At 40.5% G+C, this 19,173-nt stretch overlaps 3 protein-coding genes across 3 annotated transcripts; 1 reads left to right on the top strand and 2 right to left on the bottom strand.

The window, feature by feature from the left end:
• Positions 1-41: 41 nt before the first annotated feature.
• Positions 42-8,159, bottom strand: LOC138593152 (butyrophilin subfamily 1 member A1). The gene is made up of 10 exons (XM_069664025.1): positions 8,041-8,159; positions 6,348-6,439; positions 6,135-6,233; positions 5,419-5,526; positions 4,582-4,740; positions 4,195-4,335; positions 3,842-3,893; positions 3,529-3,555; positions 1,807-1,833; positions 42-1,705 (listed from the first exon to the last, which is right to left on the bottom strand). Exons 2-10 carry the CDS (start codon positions 6,408-6,410, stop codon positions 1,146-1,148), a joined length of 1,236 nt encoding a protein of 411 aa, XP_069520126.1. The 5' UTR covers positions 6,411-6,439; positions 8,041-8,159; the 3' UTR covers positions 42-1,145.
• A 3,865-nt stretch (positions 8,160-12,024) lies between these two features.
• Positions 12,025-17,043, top strand: LOC138593800 (uncharacterized). Its single transcript, XM_069664885.1, has 17 exons — positions 12,025-12,099; positions 12,186-12,278; positions 12,590-12,697; positions 12,963-13,038; positions 13,177-13,333; positions 13,471-13,516; positions 13,635-13,693; positions 13,845-13,880; positions 14,067-14,119; positions 14,221-14,353; positions 15,703-15,914; positions 15,997-16,042; positions 16,135-16,200; positions 16,303-16,362; positions 16,437-16,522; positions 16,767-16,861; positions 16,951-17,043. The coding sequence occupies exons 1-17, from the start codon at positions 12,093-12,095 to the stop codon at positions 16,983-16,985; spliced, it is 1,368 nt and encodes a 455-aa protein (XP_069520986.1). The 5' UTR covers positions 12,025-12,092; the 3' UTR covers positions 16,986-17,043.
• Positions 17,044-17,085: 42 nt separating this feature from the next.
• Positions 17,086-19,141, bottom strand: LOC138593803 (histone H3.3A). The gene is made up of 4 exons (XM_069664886.1): positions 19,058-19,141; positions 18,146-18,283; positions 17,882-18,035; positions 17,086-17,788 (listed from the first exon to the last, which is right to left on the bottom strand). The coding sequence occupies exons 2-4, from the start codon at positions 18,271-18,273 to the stop codon at positions 17,660-17,662; spliced, it is 411 nt and encodes a 136-aa protein (XP_069520987.1). The 5' UTR covers positions 18,274-18,283; positions 19,058-19,141; the 3' UTR covers positions 17,086-17,659.
• Between the last annotated feature and the right edge of the window lie 32 nt (positions 19,142-19,173).

Raw genomic sequence — 19,173 nt, 5'->3', positions numbered from 1 at the left:
TTTCTAGATCTGTATGTGTGACTACTGAAGAAAAGCTGGATAATTTAATTTAATTTATTGAGGCATTGGGGCATTGATATCTGTATATTGCACACATGAACCAAAACAGCTGCAGGAACAAGCTAATGCCTGACAAATGTTTGCAGGAAGCTTGAGACAAAAACGCAAACAGAGTAAGAATCAAATCTTCACATGCATCAAGCCTGTCTGTGAACATCATCGTGTGCGTCACACACCAGCTGCTCTGTTTCTGTGCACTGAGGCTCTGCTTGCACATTCATTCACAGTCCCTTCATGCTTTTATACCATATGCATTTCATCCCTGAATAAAAAAAAAAAGTAATCAGAAAATAGATCAAATGTTGCCTTTTGGCATAAAAAACATGCGGCCTTTTTTACTTTGGACAAAAACACAGATGGTTCTTTGTGGAATTCAAACAACATTAGGGACCACTACAACCTCTTGGGGGATTCTCAATATTGGATTTGCTGCTATTTTTATAACTAATATGAGTGATATCTGTTGCCACTACTGATATATGCATATATATACATTTTTTCTCCTAATTGCAAAGACCATCAAGTGTCTCCTGCAGTGCTATTTACATATTATGCCCACAGGAGGATACAAACATAATATACAAATATGTACACATTCACCGGGCAAAATGGAAAAACTACTCCAACAAAGGTTACATGCCATATTATTCTTATGTAACATTTTCAAAGGTGCATACCGCCACATACTGTATTAAAGACTGTAGTAAATAGCATTAGATCATCTCAATGTCCTGCATCTTGGAAGCATAGTTAATGCCTCATCTATCCAGAATGTCATACTGGCAGGAACGTTAAAATGTAAGTGATACCGTTATTAGCCTTAATCAGCCCTGACCTGACAGCCCTTTTGATATTCATCTTCACAACACAAACACTGTAAGTCTTCCATGAAGGCGGAGTAACAGAAAGTGTAATGCAGAATATTGGTGACTCTTGTTACTCATCTCACAGGGTCCCTCACAGAGAGGGCCTGACTTTGAGTCCAGAAAAGCACACAAAATACAATTTAATTAAATGATGAACCAGAATAAAAGCCCAGACTCTGTGGGTTGCTTTGAATCTGGATTAAGGAGTGACTGATCAGTTCAGGTCCAGAGGCAGGGCCCAGGGCAGAGACATGGCTGTCTGGCATCTGCAGGCCTAATCACAAGGTCTTTGACCACCTCCACAGTCCCAAACACAGGGTACAGTTCCTCAGTGAACCTCTCGTTGTAGGTGTACAGGTGAGAGCGCTTCTCCACATCATAGAAAGACAGCTGGCCCTGCTCATAGTCCAGGTACACCCCCACTTTCCTGGGCACTAGGCTCTGTGACAGTGGGGTGGAGGGCACCGTCACAGCCTTCAGATCCGTGCCCCTCTCCAGACGCAGGGTCAGGTAGCCTGAATCTGTGTTGAGCGAGCGAAAGCCCTGCCTCACCGCAGAGGCTTTGGCCACGCCAAGCCGCCAGTCCCGCTCACCCACCTCCACCTCCCAGTAGTGGCGTCCAGAGGTGTAGCCCTCCTGACCCACCGCACACCACCAGCCGTCGAAGCGTTGCTGGCAATGCGGGACCTCCCGGCGCTCCAGGCCACACCGCATGCGCTTCTCATCGCTGGAGATGAGCAGGCCAGGGTTGGCTGTGTCTGAATTCAAAGTGACTTCCTCTGTTGAGTTACAGATCAGGAAGGAACGATTACAAACTGTCAAATCCAAATCAGATCTTTAAGAGGCACAGAGATAATCACACTGAAAATGGTTTTCATACCTGCAGCGTCGCAAATCCAATTCCACACTGTGAAGAAAAAAAAGATGAGCTCTTTAGCCTGCTATATTCAAACATTTTATTTAATTAATAGAGCAACTGACTATGTGTCATGTGTAGCGGAGCCAACAGAGAATAATCAACCAACTGTTTATGAGACCCATCTTCAGAGATAAATGCCTAAAACTCACTCTATTCTTCCTGCTTAGCATCTGAGACACAGTTAGCCACACGTGGTGAACACAGTGAAGCATTAAGCAAATAGTATTTGATGGTTACTAAAACTAGAATTAAGGTTAAAATGAATACTGAACTTACATCGGATAAACACAAACACAACTCTGTGAGTGTGCTGGGTGTGTACATAAGTAACTAATAGCTAGCAAGCTCACAATATCCTCTTTAGATTGAGATAATAGTGAAGGTTGTGATCAGTTAACACAGGTTTAAAAGGCTGTTAAGGCTGATAGAATAAGTCAGTGTTCAAAAAATTAATATTGTAAGAATTTATGCAAAACAGCACATTATTTCAGCTTCTATGTGAAATGTGAAAATGGACTGCTTTTCTCTGTGTTACAGTATATATATGAAGGGTAAGTGGTAATTGGATGGCACTTTTTTAACACATTTCTTGTCCTATGGCCTCTTAAAGCGCTTTACACTTCATGTCACATTCACCCTTTTTACACACACATTCATACACCGATGACACAGGCTGCTATGCATAATGCCAACCTGCCTTATTCACACCGACACACACACACACACACACACTCTCTCTCACTGAGCCAGAGCCACACAATATCTCAATTCTTCTTATGCCTCACAATAATACTCTTCCCCATTTTTCTATGTACTTTGAGATTAAAGACTCAATCAAGGATCTCCTTTATGACTAACAAATTTCAATTTAACTTTAAAACATACAATTAGACAATCCATGGCAGTTGATTAACCAATCAACCAGCTCTGGTCTTCATGAACTAGCCATATCTATTAAAACAAACATCACAACATTTCAAGATAGATGTGACAAAATATTCTGACACAAAAAACCTTTTTAAAGAGCAGCTCCAGTCATGTTTTAAGATGTATAAAATGCTCTGCTTGAAATAATAAATTGTGTCTGATTTATTTTTCTGCAAAATTACCTTGTTAAAATCTCCTTCTTCACCCTCAATAAAAATTCCCCAATCTGAATAGTCCCCACCCACTGTGCAAATTTCCAACCGCCAACTCCGTCGCGAAAACAAAACACGTCTCTGCCGTCGTTTAGTGGCAACTTGATGAAACTTAGCCAGCGTGAAATTTAGCAATTAGTAGTAGTAACGTTAATGTTAGTAGTCAGCTGCAAGTTTGAAAAATGTATGATGATGGTTAGAGCTGGCTCGCGCATCCCCCAAAATGCATAGCGTTACCCCATCATTAACGGGATTGGTTCCTTAAGTTAGTGGTGTCTCAAACCTGCCAATCTGAAAACAAGTTGTTCAGCCTGTCCGGTACACTGCAGTTTAAAAGCAGACATCAGCCAATGGTGATGACTGCTTATGTTGTCCCTGATGTGTCTTGTAGCACATGAAAAACACCACATGATGTTTACAAAGTTAAAAAACAGTCTTTAACCGTATCACCCTGCACCCTACACCCAAGGATGCACCATACAACTAATATTGTGTTTTACATTTTGTGTTACTAATTTAAAAAGTAATGAGGATTTCAACTCACCACTGTGGGGGATGTAACGGATGGCATCTGAAAGGAAGAAGTGAAAACTGTTATTATCTTGTCTTTATTTAACACCCACCTCTCCACCTGCCTTTATCGCACATTGACTCTGATTACTTCTAATGGAAAAGACTCATCAAGTTTACTCCTGCGAAAGGGTTTAATTAAATCAATAGTGCTACTGTGTGCACACATGCTGTTGTAATCAATAGCAATTCACACATCAGGGACAGCCTTTCAGCCTCCTGTCTGGCTTCTTTATGATGTGTGAACACTTTTACTAGTTAACATGATAGAGTTTAAATATACGCACCAATCCTGTGGCTCCTCTGCTTTCTCACCAACCATTGCTTTGTCACATCCTCCTAAACACACACACACACACACACACACACAGACAAGGACACATGAGGACAAAGCAGGCCAAGGTGAGTTTCACAATGCGATAAAGAGCTTAGCCCGACTGGGTTTCATAACCATATGCTTCACACTGTTTATACTACTGAACTGACAGCATCATGCAAATGAATCATGTTTTCAATCCTTTCAATGATATTTAACGAGCATACTTCTTATGCAATCATTGGTGATTTCTTCTTTAGTCATTCAATACCATGCACATTCAACACATTTTTATCAGGGATGTGTTGTAACAGACATCCAGACCTTTACAGGGCTGTCAGCATTCAGCACGACCAGCATGATGAGCTCCATGGCGGGGAGCAGGTTGGGCAGGCGACCCCTCTTCCACTGGAACTCCAAGTCGTCTAGCATCATGAGCACCGGCTCACCTGGCCACACGGCGGGCTGGAAAGAACCAGTACAAGACAATTAGCCCTGCAGTGTTACGCAATGAAGTGTTGAAGTTGGGATCATAGCTCCAGCACACTCTTGAGTATGATGGGATGATTGACAAGGGCTGGTTTAGCCTAATCATCTTTATCAGATGTAAGGAGAGAACTGGGTCAGACTATAAGCACCGACCAGACACCCAGCGTCAAGAAGAAAAAGCTATGACTCTTTTCTCCTTGAAACGGACCATCCTGTAATCACCTGATGTCTGCTTTTGATGTCCCGTGCCCACTCCATGATGACTCTCTTGTGGGGCCCCATGTCACACTCCCCCCCTGACTCCAGGATGCAGAGGAGGTGTCCCTTCCAGTCTTTCTTCTCTGGTTTCTCATACAGGTAGTCAGATGGGTTGATCCTTGGCTGAACAAGAAAAATAAAGTAAAGTAATTTTTTGTGTTTGGGACAGAGAGGGGAGGGGGTGGGGATCTTGTTCTGATTGTGTGGGTTAGTAATGTTGTTTTTCTCTTCTTTTAGCTTTATTTTAAAACTGTATTATGTATTTTTTATCCAATAATAAAGATATGGAGGGCAAGACGGATAAAATCTATCTTTGACTTTAGATTTGTCACAAATTGTACTTACATTATAAATATATTATATATATATATATTATATAACAGTTGTGATCTGTTTTTTTTAATTTTTGTACACATCTGAGAAATGTATTGTCACTTTTAACATTGTAACAGAAACATTGTAAATTGTCAGCCCCTTTGAATTAAAGATATTGATCACAAAAAGGAAATGAAGGGAAAAAGCTGTTTTCAGCATCTCATACATGAAGATTTCCTGCTTTTCTCTCATTTTTATATCATATTAAACTGAAAACCTTTGAAATTAAACTGTTGACAGTTTGATTTCATTCTGACATTTGATAGACTAAACCACTGATGAAGAATATAATTCGCAAATTCATCAATAATTTAAAAAAATTGTTGGTCGCAGTCCTACATTAAAACGAAAGCAGAAAAATCAGACAGCATGTAGTTATTAAAGGTGATGATGACATAATCAGCACTTATAGTAAACATTACATACCTGCACTCTCTTCTCCAACACTGCAGCCCACTCCACTATGAAGTCACGACACTCGCTGGCCGGCCAGATGTCCTCATTGGTCCAGATGTGGCCGAGGATGTTTGATCTCTACAATAATATAGATAGTGTAGATAAGATTCACTGATTGATTGGTTTGATTTTGTTACTATGTCATGTAAAGCAGAAACATAAATTACAATTACAAGAAATAAACCATCCTGATATTTTCTACTGACTGAAAAGGAGCCAACTTATATCATGAGAATTAAACGTTCCACTTCAAGGGCAAGAGGGATACTTCCTGTTCTCAACTGGGCAACTTAATAGGTTTAATTCCGATGTAATTGTTCTATTTAGTCCAAAGCAACAAAAAACACTTTTTCTTTACCCGATTTTTTTACATTAAATAAACAATTCCACAGTCTTATCATTTTGACCTTATTGATCCAGGAATGCATCCCATGTCGCCCTGAGCCGCTAGAGCCAAATTATAAATGCCCTAAAATCTAGTGTGCAGCTCTTCTTTAGAGTGTGCTATTTTACTTTCTTTGAATCCTGATATCCCTGCAGCCTTATTCAATATGGGGGAAACACATGCATCATACAGTTGTGATGAAGTAAAATATCCAATACAGCTAAACCTGCCAAGAGTCTAAATCTGACTTTATAGATGCATTTGTCTTGCGACAAAAAGAAAAGGAGAAAATAATGTTTACCTGGCAAATTTTGTTGAGTTCTCGGGCCAATTCCATTATAAAAACCTGACTCTCCACCAACGGCTCCTTCTTCTCAAGTTTGACTCGCTTACGAGACTCCTGCAGCAAAAAAAGCCGATAAATAAATATCTCCTGAAGCACATTTGGGAGAAAGACGTACACACTGAGCACTTGCAGCAGATCTCGTGCTATCACAGGGGTTGTTTATCTTACCTTGAGTCGGATCTTGAGCTTTTTGGCCGGCTCAATTAGGAACTGCAGGCAGTCCTTCATCATGCTGGCAGCCGGAGAACGAGGCCGATGCCCTGTGGTACAATAATAAAAAGCTTTAGTGTGCTGGCACTCGCTCTGTCAGGAGCTGGGGCTGAGGTGCAGCTGACTGGGCTCCTGTCGCCCACACATAAATCGATGAAATGCGTAATTTATGAGAGGTGGCAAAAGGTACGAGCGTGTGTAAAGAGAGGAAGAGAAAAGCACTGCAGAACTTTTATCACAGCTCTGCACTACGAGTCCACAGAGAGCTCGTTATGAGGCACTCTGAGCTATCATTGGGAGAGGAGGAGGAGAGAAAAGAGGACCCACACATTGGTAGAGGAGTGAAGAGATCCACCCACTCAGCACACACAAATAGCCCCAAAGTGAGCTGCAAAGAGAGAAACAATGTAGAGACAGGCAGAAAAAATTGCACTGTAACAAGATTTCCTGACGTGCGTGGGTCAATGCATCTTGATCATGGCCTTGAAATTGGAAATTTATTCCCAAGGAGATGTGAGACAGCAGTGCAGAGCACTTTTAAAACACTGCGGAGGGTGCGGGGGATCGTTGGACCAGTTTGCTGTTGATTCAGCAGTCCGCCTCTGCACGCCAGTTTGATGCGCTGAGGGGATTTGCTGTTCTTTCTGTGATGAAGGGGTGGCAGCTGAGCCAAAGGATGCTGGTATTGACTTTCCATGGACTGAGGAGAATATATGGTGCTGGTAGTTTGAGAGCCTAGGCAAAGAAAACACATCAAACTGAAGGGCTTTGTGTCTAAAACATTTAAGTGAGTAATATCAGATTATTTTATATAGTATAAATGATACATTAATTAAACGTAGATTGTATGTAAATTAATAGTGATATAGTTATAGCACCATGATGATCAGTGAGTACAATGACTTGAAAAAGTCTTTGTGAACCATGTTACAGAGTCATATGTTGTCCACATATGTCCTCACACGTGCTGGAAACGAAAGAACGTGTCACCTGCCTCGTGCCACTGAGCCTGTAAACTAATTAAGTAGATACAGTATTAAGTTGTTAAACAGTTGAAAGTTAATAATGGGTGAAGTAGGCTATATGCCATTACATGACATGAAAACTGTCAAAACGGGTCATTATTTAGACCTGGTTTGATAGAGAGGGGTTGTGTTTTTGGGGGGATATGAAGGTAGTGTGTAGGTGGCACACGAGCTGTGTGCTGAAGAGGAGCTGGTAGATTAGAGGAAATCCAGGATTACCACCGGTGCTATTGCTGTAGGCATACACAGGTAGTGATTTACTATATAAGGATTGACAGAGCAACCTGCGCTTTACAAGTCAACATAAAAACAAACAAATATACCCTGCACAGTAAGCGGCACATGAAAGGAAATGCAATATTTAATTACTGAATGACGTTAAAATGTGTAAGTAGCATAGGCTAGGCCTACTATTAAAGATTTTCTCTACTGTATGCTAGTCTTGTCTTTGGAAATGGAATAAAGACAAACAAACTGTCCTCGAGCTCATGGGGCATATTTTCCAAAGATGAACAACAATCAGTTGCAGGCAAACAATATTATTTAATATCGCCATATTCAGGAGCACATTTCAACCGAATTCCTTAATTAATCTTGACGTATTGTGCACAAAATGGAAGTCTTACCTTGTTAAATGACGATTTTCTTTCCCTCGGATAACTTTAAGCAGCTTTTTTGTTGATATTTCGCCAAACTCGTACTCATTCAGATCTCCGCCATCCTTCAGTGATGCACCGTTTCACCCTCACTTCAACTGCATTACTACAAACACAGCGCGCGCTTTAATGTACCACCGAGCTGCACTGAGCTGCAGTAAGAAGGAAGAGCCGCGCGAGGTCGCAATTGCTTCGCTAAAAATCAGATTACCCACCCACAACACCGGATTTCTAGGTAATGTCACGTTCTATCATGTTAGGACTGAACTAAAAACGCCTACATTTACAAAGCAACAGTAACTAAAGGGGCGGCGAGGACACATTAATGTCATGCAAGAGACAAACGGATATGCGGACATAGCAACCTTGGCGCATCACTTTGGATTGGTTAGTTATGCTAAACTGTTCATAGACAACGTCTGTGTGAACTTGCAGTATGAAATTTAGTCTGTGAAAGTGTTAAGTGTTGTAAAATCCGGATGAGTTCATACTTAAGATATAAATAATCCTGAAAATTAAGATTAATTATGAAAATATGAAATTGCGCAGCAGAAGTATGACGTCATCATATAGACTGACTTTTCTCTCAGAGCTCCCAACTATGACTTAATTCCAGCGCCCCTGCCTACTTCCCGCGCCTATGCACAATGCTTACATCAATGCCACAAATTTAGAACTAAAAATTAAGCAAAAGGTGAAAGAAAAACATTGTTATCTCAGAAACAGAAAACATTTCTTGTTTTTTCTAAAGGCTGTTTCAAGATGTTGTAGATTGAACTTCAAGGGTCCGTCAGAAAAAAAAGGCCAACACAACAGATTTAAAATTGTAATCCGTTGTTGACTGCAGGAAGAACATTGCTATTAAACTGACTATGTAGCTGTATCATAATTAAAATAATGCAATGTTAGATTGGGCCCTTTAATCTGGACATTACATTTCAACTTTAATATACATAACGTTAAACGTATAAGAGACTTTAAATTCATATACAGATAAACTTCATTTACAACATTTCTTCCTCCTTTTAATCATTTTCTCTCACACCTGGCACTAATTTCTAAAGTTTGACTTTACATTTTTACTTAATCCTCAGCATTGCAAATTCATTCACAAAATGCAAACCAAAAAATCCGCTCCTTCCTCCTTTGGGTTGTGTTTTGGGTTTTTTTTTAACTTATTTTTACATTTTTCATTCAACACACATTAAACACAGAACAAACCATACGTAGGTGATGTTTTACACTTACAGTTGTTGGTCTGTATTCTTTTAAAATAGTTTTGTTTTTTGTCTTTTTCTTTTATAATATTGTTTTCTGCTATAATAATGACAATCATTTTTTAATTCGTAAATTGGTTTGCATGATTTGGTGGATTTAACCACAGAGTTGTTTCAAGGAAATATTTTTGTGCTACTTGTGTTGTTAAGCACTATTTGAGGTAACTTGGTTTAGAATCTGTGGTAGCTGGAGTTCAGTTTAAAGCTACTTTGTTACCAAGTAAAGATACAGTTTGACATTTACTTCTTGAAAAGGATTATGAAAACCACACTTTGATTTGCTAGATAAGGAGAGAACAACAGAATCTACTTGGATAATGTTTGGATAAAGCAGGTGTTTTATTGGCTGCCACTTGTATTATACAGAAGACTGTTTGACAGTTACCTTAAAAGACCAGCCTCAGCAGGACGATCACTTGAAGGCAATGGAACCTCCTGGTGCAACTAGTTTGAATGTCCTGGATCACTGTCCTCATCCAAAGAAGGGATCCCAATGTTGTTAAAATCCGGATTCTTCCTCTCGTCAGTGCGTCCAGTGTCCACAATGTTAGCAGGTGGAGGGCTTGGAGGTGATGCCCGGCTGACTTAAAGGCAACAAAGCAGGCACATCATTGTCAAGACAAAGAAGCCATACTGTATGTCAGACAGATTTTGGCACATCTTCTCATTAGGCAACTTCTTCTTCCAGAGAAGGAGACTTCTTCTCCTCATTTCCAATCTGAAGTTGGTCATCAGATGGTTGGGGGATTGGAAGTAGTGGACCCTCCTGAGCCATCAGCCTAAGAGGCCTTGGAGGAATTTTGTCATCCAGAGAACAAAACTCAGCAACAAGGCAAAAACACAGGAACTCCTCCTCCATCAGTGGAGGTGGCAGATTTGGAGGCCAAGGGACCTCATCAGGCAGTGGACTCAGAGACAGGTCTTCTAGGTCACTGCATGACTTCTAGCAGTGGAACTACCTCAGCAAGGAAGTAGTGGTACTCCCATTGTGCAGGTGTTATATTGGCTGCCTTTTGAAAGCTGCACCATGTATGTATAATTTGTATACTAATATATATATATATACTGTATATAACCTGTTTTAAATAGTCATATATGCAGGGACACTATATGGTGTGGTTAGACACAAGCAAAAACCAGAATATGTCCATCCTTTGGCAGTCATTTTAAACATTTCCACCACCACTGCTCTTCTTACTCTCTAACCATGTTTTCTGCAAATCTTAACTCTTCTGACTTTATAATTGATGTTAATTGAAGTCCAATGCAAGACTTAGGCCTACCTGTCCATTTTGCCTGAAAGGTTTGTGCTGTGTTTGTGATGGCCTTTTGCCTGCTAAAAGGTTTTTTGTTGGTTAATTTGTTTAACAAAATGTTGTCAAGAAAATAATTTAGCGTTTAAAACACTGAGACACAGAAGAGTAACTTACCCTTTTCTCTCTTTTTTGGGTTTTGGTCCGACAACAGATCCTTGCTGGATTAGTTTTTTACAGTTGGTATTAGGTTGCAATCTTTGTGAAATATTCTTGCAGTTTAGTAAAACAATCGATGCTCAGAGTAAATTTGGAGTGTGCCCTCTAGTGTAGTCAGAGGTGAACAGACTTTAGGCTCTTGGTATTGACAATATTGGCTGTGAGGAATCATCCTGGTACTCATTGTGACTTATCAAAATGCTTAATTAATGTTTGATTATTAAATGCATTTCAGACCAATGTATTTGCTCAGCCCTCTGTGGCAGAACAGAATATTAAGAAATACAGTTGGAATAAGAAATATGTTTAGTTTTTAATCAAACTGGTTTTAAGATGTAAACATTTAAACAATAGCCTACATATAAATACAAAATGATAGAAATAGAGTTATGTCATATAAAGCTTGCATTGCATATCAATTGACATAATAAGTAATTGTGAATAAACTCATAATCTATCCCCTGTCATGACCCATAAAGATAAAGCCATAGTAAATTGACTATTTGTTAGTTATGAGCAACGGGATTCCACTGTCATACAAAAAAATCACGAGTCATGCATTAAATAGGCCTACTAGTTTGCAATTCTTGTTCCTTGTTGTTGCAAAGTGTGGAATCAATCTCCGTGTAAGCAACTTTATAATCAAAAAGAAAATACAGGCCAATGATACACGCACATTTTGAAATAGGGAAAGGCCTAGTCAATAGCCTAGCTAAGTCCTACACCTCCTTTGAAGGCAGCACGGTCTTGTTCTGTCGAGATGTGCTACCTATAGAGATGTACTACTTGGCGGTTCTGCGCGTGCATTTCCCTGAAATCTAAGATAAAGATATTAAAATAGTTTTCTAATGTATGGGGAATAAGTAGGCTATAGCTATGTGAAATAAAAATAATTATGTTTAGGAACTATATTTGACAGGGAATATTGTAAGAACATCTATATATGCTCCCCTTAAAGTACACTGACACTAGTTTGTAATAATAATAATAATAATAAAAAAAAGGTGTCATAACACTGCGAGAGATGTTCTTTTATACTGTATAGACCTACACAAATGACAAGGCACCATACATAGTCCGTACACCGTCTTCAGGTTCGTAAGCAGAACAGCAGATGTCAGTAGCAGTACAGTACAGACAATACACTTCACATCTTGGTGTATTTTATTTCAATAAGCTCTGGCAGATGTTCAATATATTTTCATTTCTGTCACTTTTTTCCAAAAACAAATTGTATTTAATCCAACTGTCCACCCAATCCGCTGGTCAGTATATGGCAGGTACGTTGGAATGGGAAGGTGTTTCGGTATGTTCAGCATGCTACACGGAAGTGAGATTACAGCGCGTGTCTGTGTTTAAATGCCAGGAGACTTGTCGCGCCTGTTGTCAACGACATCTTTTGATCACAGCTGGTGCCTCAACATGTCACCTAAAGACCCTCTACTCGGCACTCTCAAAGGTAAGAATACAAAATAAACGCATGATGCAAACCTGGGGTTGTTTGATCACAATATCAGTCTTATGCAGTTGATTGCCTCGTCCGGTTTTGCGGGTTTTATGGCTAACCAATACAAACAACCGCTCTATTTCAGCGACAGAATACATTATCATCATTAAAATGTACCCAAACAGCATCTGCCGGATCGTGCACCTCCTGCACTGCCTTGTCTTAAATCGTTCTTATGTAATAAGAGGCGATGATAACGCAGGTTGCATGAAAAGCGAGTGCATTTGTAGCTACTGTCAATTGTGTTATCTTGTCCCTCCCAGTTTGTGTGTTGAACCTGCAGTCAGATGGAGAGATCGTGACGGACATCAACCCACACCTCGCCTCCTGCTGTGAGCTTCTTGAGCTGGTCCTCAGGAAGGGACTACAACGTCAGTATCCCCATATTATGAAGATTGTATCTAGTGAATACAGTGTTATTTAACAGATTGATATATTACAAGCGTATAACTGTTTTTTATTTTTATGCTACACACAGGCTAATTATCATGTACAAAAACACAACCTATTTGGTGCAGAATCTGATGTATTTGAACATCTACATGATAAATGAAATGGTTAATCTGAAGAAGCAACCACATGTAAGAATCCATTTTTGCTGTAGGTATACAGAGTGTGTGTTTACTCTCCCTGCAGAGCCAGTTCTCAGTCTGGTACACAGAGACTACTGGCAGTGTTTTGAACAGCTAACTCAACAAGATGCCTGTGGCAGGTAACAACATCCTGTATAGAATTACTGATTGGTTAAATTACATTGTGATAACTCTGTAATAGACATTACACTATTTAATGTAGCACTATTTAAAACCGTGTTATAACCCATTATCTCTGCTGATGGCCGTGTGTGTAGGCTGTCTGCTTTGTCCTTGGTGGTGGAGCAGACCAGAGTTTGCAGGAAGCTTCTCTCAGCTCAGGGCAGAGGCCGCTACCTGCTCAGACTGGCCCTCAGCCGCAAGGCTTTGCCACAGTTCATCACACACCTGCTGCACACACCCAGAGTCCTGGAGGTCAGATATGTGGACAGGATACTGTTTCTATAATGCAATATATTTAGGGATTGAAGCTCAGTCCTGTCGCCGTTGGATGATGTAGGCAAAATGTTTTAAGCCCTATGGACAAAACCAGCTGTTTCTCTTTCTTCCAGTGGTACAGCCCATCAATGTCAATCCTAAGAAATGAAGAATTTGTGGGTGAGGCTTTTTACTTGATCTCATTGTTTTACAGTCAATGTTGAGATTAGCTGAGGAAATTCTTGTCATCGCTCCAATTTAGTTGCCATTATCAACACCGGTGTTCTCCCTCTTCCAGAGCCTTTCATGTCACTGCTGCTGGTCCTCTCTCACATGGACTTTAAACTGGACATGGAGGTCAGAGCAACTCCTTTAGTTATAGCATTTAAGCTGCAAATGTGTTGTGTAACCCTTTTCAAAATTTTCAAGCCACAGAGGGATTTTCTTTTAGAATAAAACCATGATTAATGAAACAATACTTTTTACTAATAACCGCCTCTTTTAACAGAATTGCAGTTTTCTCGACGAGAGCTGGCTCCTACCGGTAAGAAACAGTGATAATGAGCAACTCACATATCTCCACTATACTACGTATTATGGTTGTACTGGCCATGGAAACTATAAGAATGCAAAAAGTCTCCCGAGCAAGTTAGATTGCAGTGAAATAATGGAATTTGATCCCAGCAGAGAGCATGAGAGCTGGTCGGTTCATTGTATTTTATGGTTCCAGGTGTGTGAGACATATGAAGTAGTTCCCTGTCGAGAGGTGGGGATGGTGTTGAGGTTTGTATCTTTCATTCTACAAAGTACTTCCCTAACCTCAGGTATATCTACTTATAAAAATACCTATCCAACTATCTCCCCTATCTCTGTCTGTGTCGCAGGTATCTCAGTGGGCGAGTCTTCGTCCTCGAGCTGATACCTGGTAGTCAGGCTTATGTCGACAAGTTTATCTGTCCTGGCGACGTTATTGATGAGATCAATGGGACTTCGCTGAGGAATTCTAAGAATGGACAGGTATCATCAGAAATGCAGTGTATTGTATCAAAAAACAACCAGTGAAATTCACAGACAGTATATGTCTCTCGATGTGTCAACACACTGTAGCTGGTATGAGTAAAAGCCTATACACTTGCCCTGGTGGAGAAAATTGCTCATTGATGGGCATGGCAGTTTTAATGAACTGAGCAAAACAATATGGTAATGTAAATGTTAAATGGACTGTACATATATAGCGCTTTTCTAGTCTTGCGACCACTCAAAGCTGCTTTTACACTACATGTCACATTCACCCTTTCACACATACATTCACACTGATGGCAGAGGCTGCTGCTTAAAGTACCTGACTGTCAATCAGTAATCATTCACACACCGATGGCTATGCCACCAGGAGCAATTTCTTGCCCAAGGACATGTGGACTGAGGGAGCTGGGAATTACCACCAACCTTTCGATTGAAGGACTCTACCACTGAACCACAGTCGCCCCTTGGTTTGAATCCACTCATCCTATAAACATCAAAACATGTATAAAAAAAAAGGTTCCCGGGACAAAAACAAAAAAGGTGCCGTGATTAGACATTGTTCCAGGCCAGCCTTTTCAGGTAAACGTGCAAGATCTATGTTATTTGATAGGGCTTTTTTACCCAGACATATACATAAGGATGCCATAGTAGGCAAACTGCAGGGGTTTCCAATCTGATGCCTATGTTCTGTTCAAGTGTTCCAGTAAACAGGACCCCAAAATTAAGCAGCTAAATGGAGTCATGCCATTATTGATTTAATGATTTCACCAGGGCTTTTTCTATTGCAACATGTTATACGTGTGTGGCCTTTCTAGACCTCTTCTCAGGACTGTGTAGTTGTGTACAGATGCTAGATTTAAAAAAAACCCTGAATTCACTTTATGTGTGCTCCAAGTTAGGGTGGGACAACATATGCTTTATTATTTTCATTACTACATGTAGTTCAGAGACATTGCCAGTTCACAGCTGTACCTAACCTGAGCAGCAGTCTAATCAGCATATAGAATTAAAAACCCTGTCAGTTTCAGTGTGCATGGTAAACATGATCCCACCTGAGATATAATGCCACGTCTTTATATTAAACAGGTGCAAAAATGAGAACAGTGAGAAGTGTTTTTTTAAATTTTAGTTTAGCAGATTAGTTTAATTATGACAGAAAAGGTTATTTAATTTAGACATTTTTGTGTTTGCGTATCATGGTGTCTACATTCCGACGTTCCTCTATGAATAATTAGAAAAATAAGTGTTATCATCAAACTTGTTTTTACATTACAGGCTGTAGAAGCCTGTGAAGTTGGAGTAATAAGAAATGCAATCACAATACATTTTCTCTATTCTCCCAGGCGGGAGTCGTTCTGTCTCGGCTGAAGGGCTGCCTGCTGTCCATCTGTGTCCTACGTTGGAGGGCTCAGGATGGAACAGTCTATCGGCCCCTCATCAAACTTCTGCGGGCCCTGACGATAGAGAACCCCACCCTGCAGCTTGGCCCTGCTCCCTCCCAGGAGTCAGCCACAGAGCAGAAAACCTCACCATCACAGTGTCTCAAAGAGGGAAGGCAAGTTGGTTATTAAATTCTTCAATGTTAAAAACATGTATCGAAGTGTAGATATTGAGACACTCACTCATTTCTCTGACAGGATTGTGTATATAGTGCAGTTCTTGGGCAAAGCAAACATTGGAATGGTAAATCACTTTTGCTCTAAATGTTCTCTTAAATTTGTGTATTCATGTTTTAGTCGATCACAATACTGATTACTGCTATCTTGTTATCCAAGTTCGGAGGCAAGGAAGTGCTGCAGCAAGCCATCCCACAAGTATTGCAGAAAAACCTGCCGAGCAAGGTAATGGAACCCGTCCTGTGCCCCAGGCCTTGTTGGATTTTAAGATGTTTTGAGGAACATGTACTTGTCAATATCAACATGTCGGTGTTTAATGCCCCACAGGAGGTGCTTCTAGATATGAAGGAAACACATTTGACATGCACAGACGGAAGCAGTAAACTGGTAAGTGATGTCTAACGGAATCAGCAATCTGTGCTCCTTGTTTGCTAGTCAGTAACATTTCATTTGGATTTTAGGAGCTGTTTGAGCATCACTATCCAGAGATTTCGTGTGTTGGGCGATACAGTCAACCAGACTACACAATATTTGCATTCTGTGTGGCGTGAGTATTACTTTTAAACCAGTTACACACACACGCAACTATGCTGTCATTGATTTAAGCCGAAAATGTGGAGTATGCCAAGATAAATATTGCTGTTAAGGTCTTTCTATTCATCCTTTACGATCCAGCCCCACTGTAGTTTATTTCACATCCTTTAGAAACATGATGCAATAGGTCATAAGAGTTCTGCTGTCATTGGCTGGACCCAGGCATCATCCAAGCACATAATTGGCTTTGTTCACAGAGACTCTCCAGAAACCCCTCAGTCTACAGGATTCTGCTGTGTGGCATTCAGAGCCAACACCATCAAGATGTGTGAAGAGATAGTCTGCCGCATAGGTGAGACAGCTTACATACAATGAGTAACATTTTGATGTGACCGGAAAAAAAAAAAATCATGACAGTAAAGCTTTTTGTCATCCTTACAGTTACTGGTTTCAAGCATACAGAGTGGTTTGTATGACAAGTCACCAAAAATTGTCTCATGGGTGTTTGTAAATAAATGTAAAGTGTGTAGATAACATTGTGTTATTGTCTGAATACCACAACTACAAGGCACAAGGTTTTCTAATCATAAAGACCTTTAATAGAAAGACATGTGACAACATCTTCATAAATAGTATTAAATGTAGCTGCCAAGATTTGTTGAAAAACATGTAAAAAGCAGTCCAGAAAAATACAGGACAGTCTGCCATGCTCCTGGTCACCAAGTACCGAGCATCAACTGTAGTAGCAGATACCCTTACACTGCAGTAAGACCCGTTTTGCAAGACATGCTGGCATTTTGTGGTAAATGGAGGGTAGGTGAAGAAACTCTTGACCTCCATGAATATGCGAAGAATTAATCCTTTTGTCAAAGAAATCCTGTGAGCCACACAAAACATGGAGGGGTTGGGGGGTATGACTGAATGTGTTAATGACCAATGATAAATGAGTTTGTTCTTCTACTGCACAACATTTCAAACTACAGTAAGTGTACGCAGGCTTGTGGAATGATTGATAAATTGTCCCAATCTAAAATACAATACAAAATCCAAAAAGAAAACTTATAAAAATACCCAGGAAATAAATGTCCACAAAAAAGTGTGAAGTACGATAAATAGTATCATTTGTCTTGATAATGCTGCCACTAGCTGCTTAGGCCCTCTCCCCCCTTATCCTACGAGCCAGCTGGATGTCTTTGGGCATAATGGTGACACGTTTGGCGTGGATGGCGCACAGGTTGGTGTCCTCAAACAGACCAACCAGGTAAGCCTCACTGGCTTCCTGTCAAAGGAAATGCATAGAAATAGAGGGTTAATATCTACTGTTTATGCAATTCTACAATCAAGATTCCCCAAACTTGTATGCCTCATTTACCTGAAGAGCACCAATGGCAGCACTCTGGAAGCGCAGATCAGTCTTGAAATCCTGGGCAATTTCTCTCACCAGACGCTGGAAGGGCAGCTTGCGGATGAGCAGCTCTGTGGACTTTTGGTAACGACGGATCTCTCTCAGAGCCACAGTTCCAGGCCTACAGAACAAAAGATTTTAGCACCACGTTTTGAAGGCATATTTTAAGAAAAAATTGATTGATTACATGCCAGAAACCTTTTACTTTAAAAAAAAATGTGGACTACACACCTGTAACGATGGGGCTTCTTCACTCCTCCCGTGGACGGAGCGCTCTTCCTGGCTGCCTTGGTAGCGAGCTGCTTCCTTGGCGCCTTTCCTCCGGTAGATTTACGGGCAGTCTGCTTGGTACGGGCCATCTCGTACTTGCTAAAAATACAGTAACAGCACTGGGGTTAATATTGGACTACTTGGTCTATTCAATTTCAGCAACACGGTTGCAGAACCAAACGGAAGCAGTCGTTCAGATCGGTTTACCATTTCTTAAGCCAAGATGCTAACCTAGCCTACAATTTAATATAGCTAGGCTCCCCTCCCCCAGGTTGTAAGCACTGGGAGGCGTCCGGTTTGCTCTGGTCCTCTCAAGCACAGCAAAGGTTATGGTTCGTAGATATGACACCAATGTTAATGAAGTACGCTACATAAATGACTTTATGACTGACCTACCCAAAGCTAATTCAGCGACATTTCCAGCAGAGACGGAGCGTCAAAACAGACGGGGCCTGCACTACCTGCCCAGCCAGTTAGCCTTTGCATTTTTTCGACATCGCCATTTTCTCCGCCTCTTATTTCACCCCCAGGCGACATTGCCTCCGCTTAGCGTAAGCAACGTGAGCTTATATACATTTAGCCTAGCTACGGTTATTTCAAACATTGGGAAACCCATTTAATCTTAAAAGGTAATTTTAGGTATTATATTATTGGACATGTTTTAATATTTCTAATTTCACTATAGCGAGCCCAAGGTGACGTTTAGCTACAGCGTCAACTGTAAGAGACTCCATTGTTCTATTTTTAGCTAATGCTAATACTAGCAAGGCGACACGTTTGCCTGTCTTTAAATAGAAACACGAGCTCCCGATACATATTACAATAATGATGGAAGTTAGGTACATTAACTAATAGGAAGTAAACGATATTTACCTTTAAGATATCGGTGAATATGAAGGAACCGCCGTAGCTCACAGGGCTCAGATAAGTGTAACCGCTGAAAAAGATATGTCGGGGAGGGGTTTAGGCCGAGTATTAATAGTGGGTCG

This window comes from Semicossyphus pulcher, unplaced genomic scaffold, assembly GCF_022749685.1.
Source record: "Semicossyphus pulcher isolate SPU_LCO1_2020_fin unplaced genomic scaffold, fSemPul1.0.p SCAF_16, whole genome shotgun sequence".
NCBI classification, from domain to species: domain Eukaryota; kingdom Metazoa; phylum Chordata; class Actinopteri; order Labriformes; family Labridae; genus Semicossyphus; species Semicossyphus pulcher.
The sequence above is the reverse complement of the archived record's forward strand: the minus strand, read 5'-3'. Positions and strand labels throughout refer to the sequence as shown.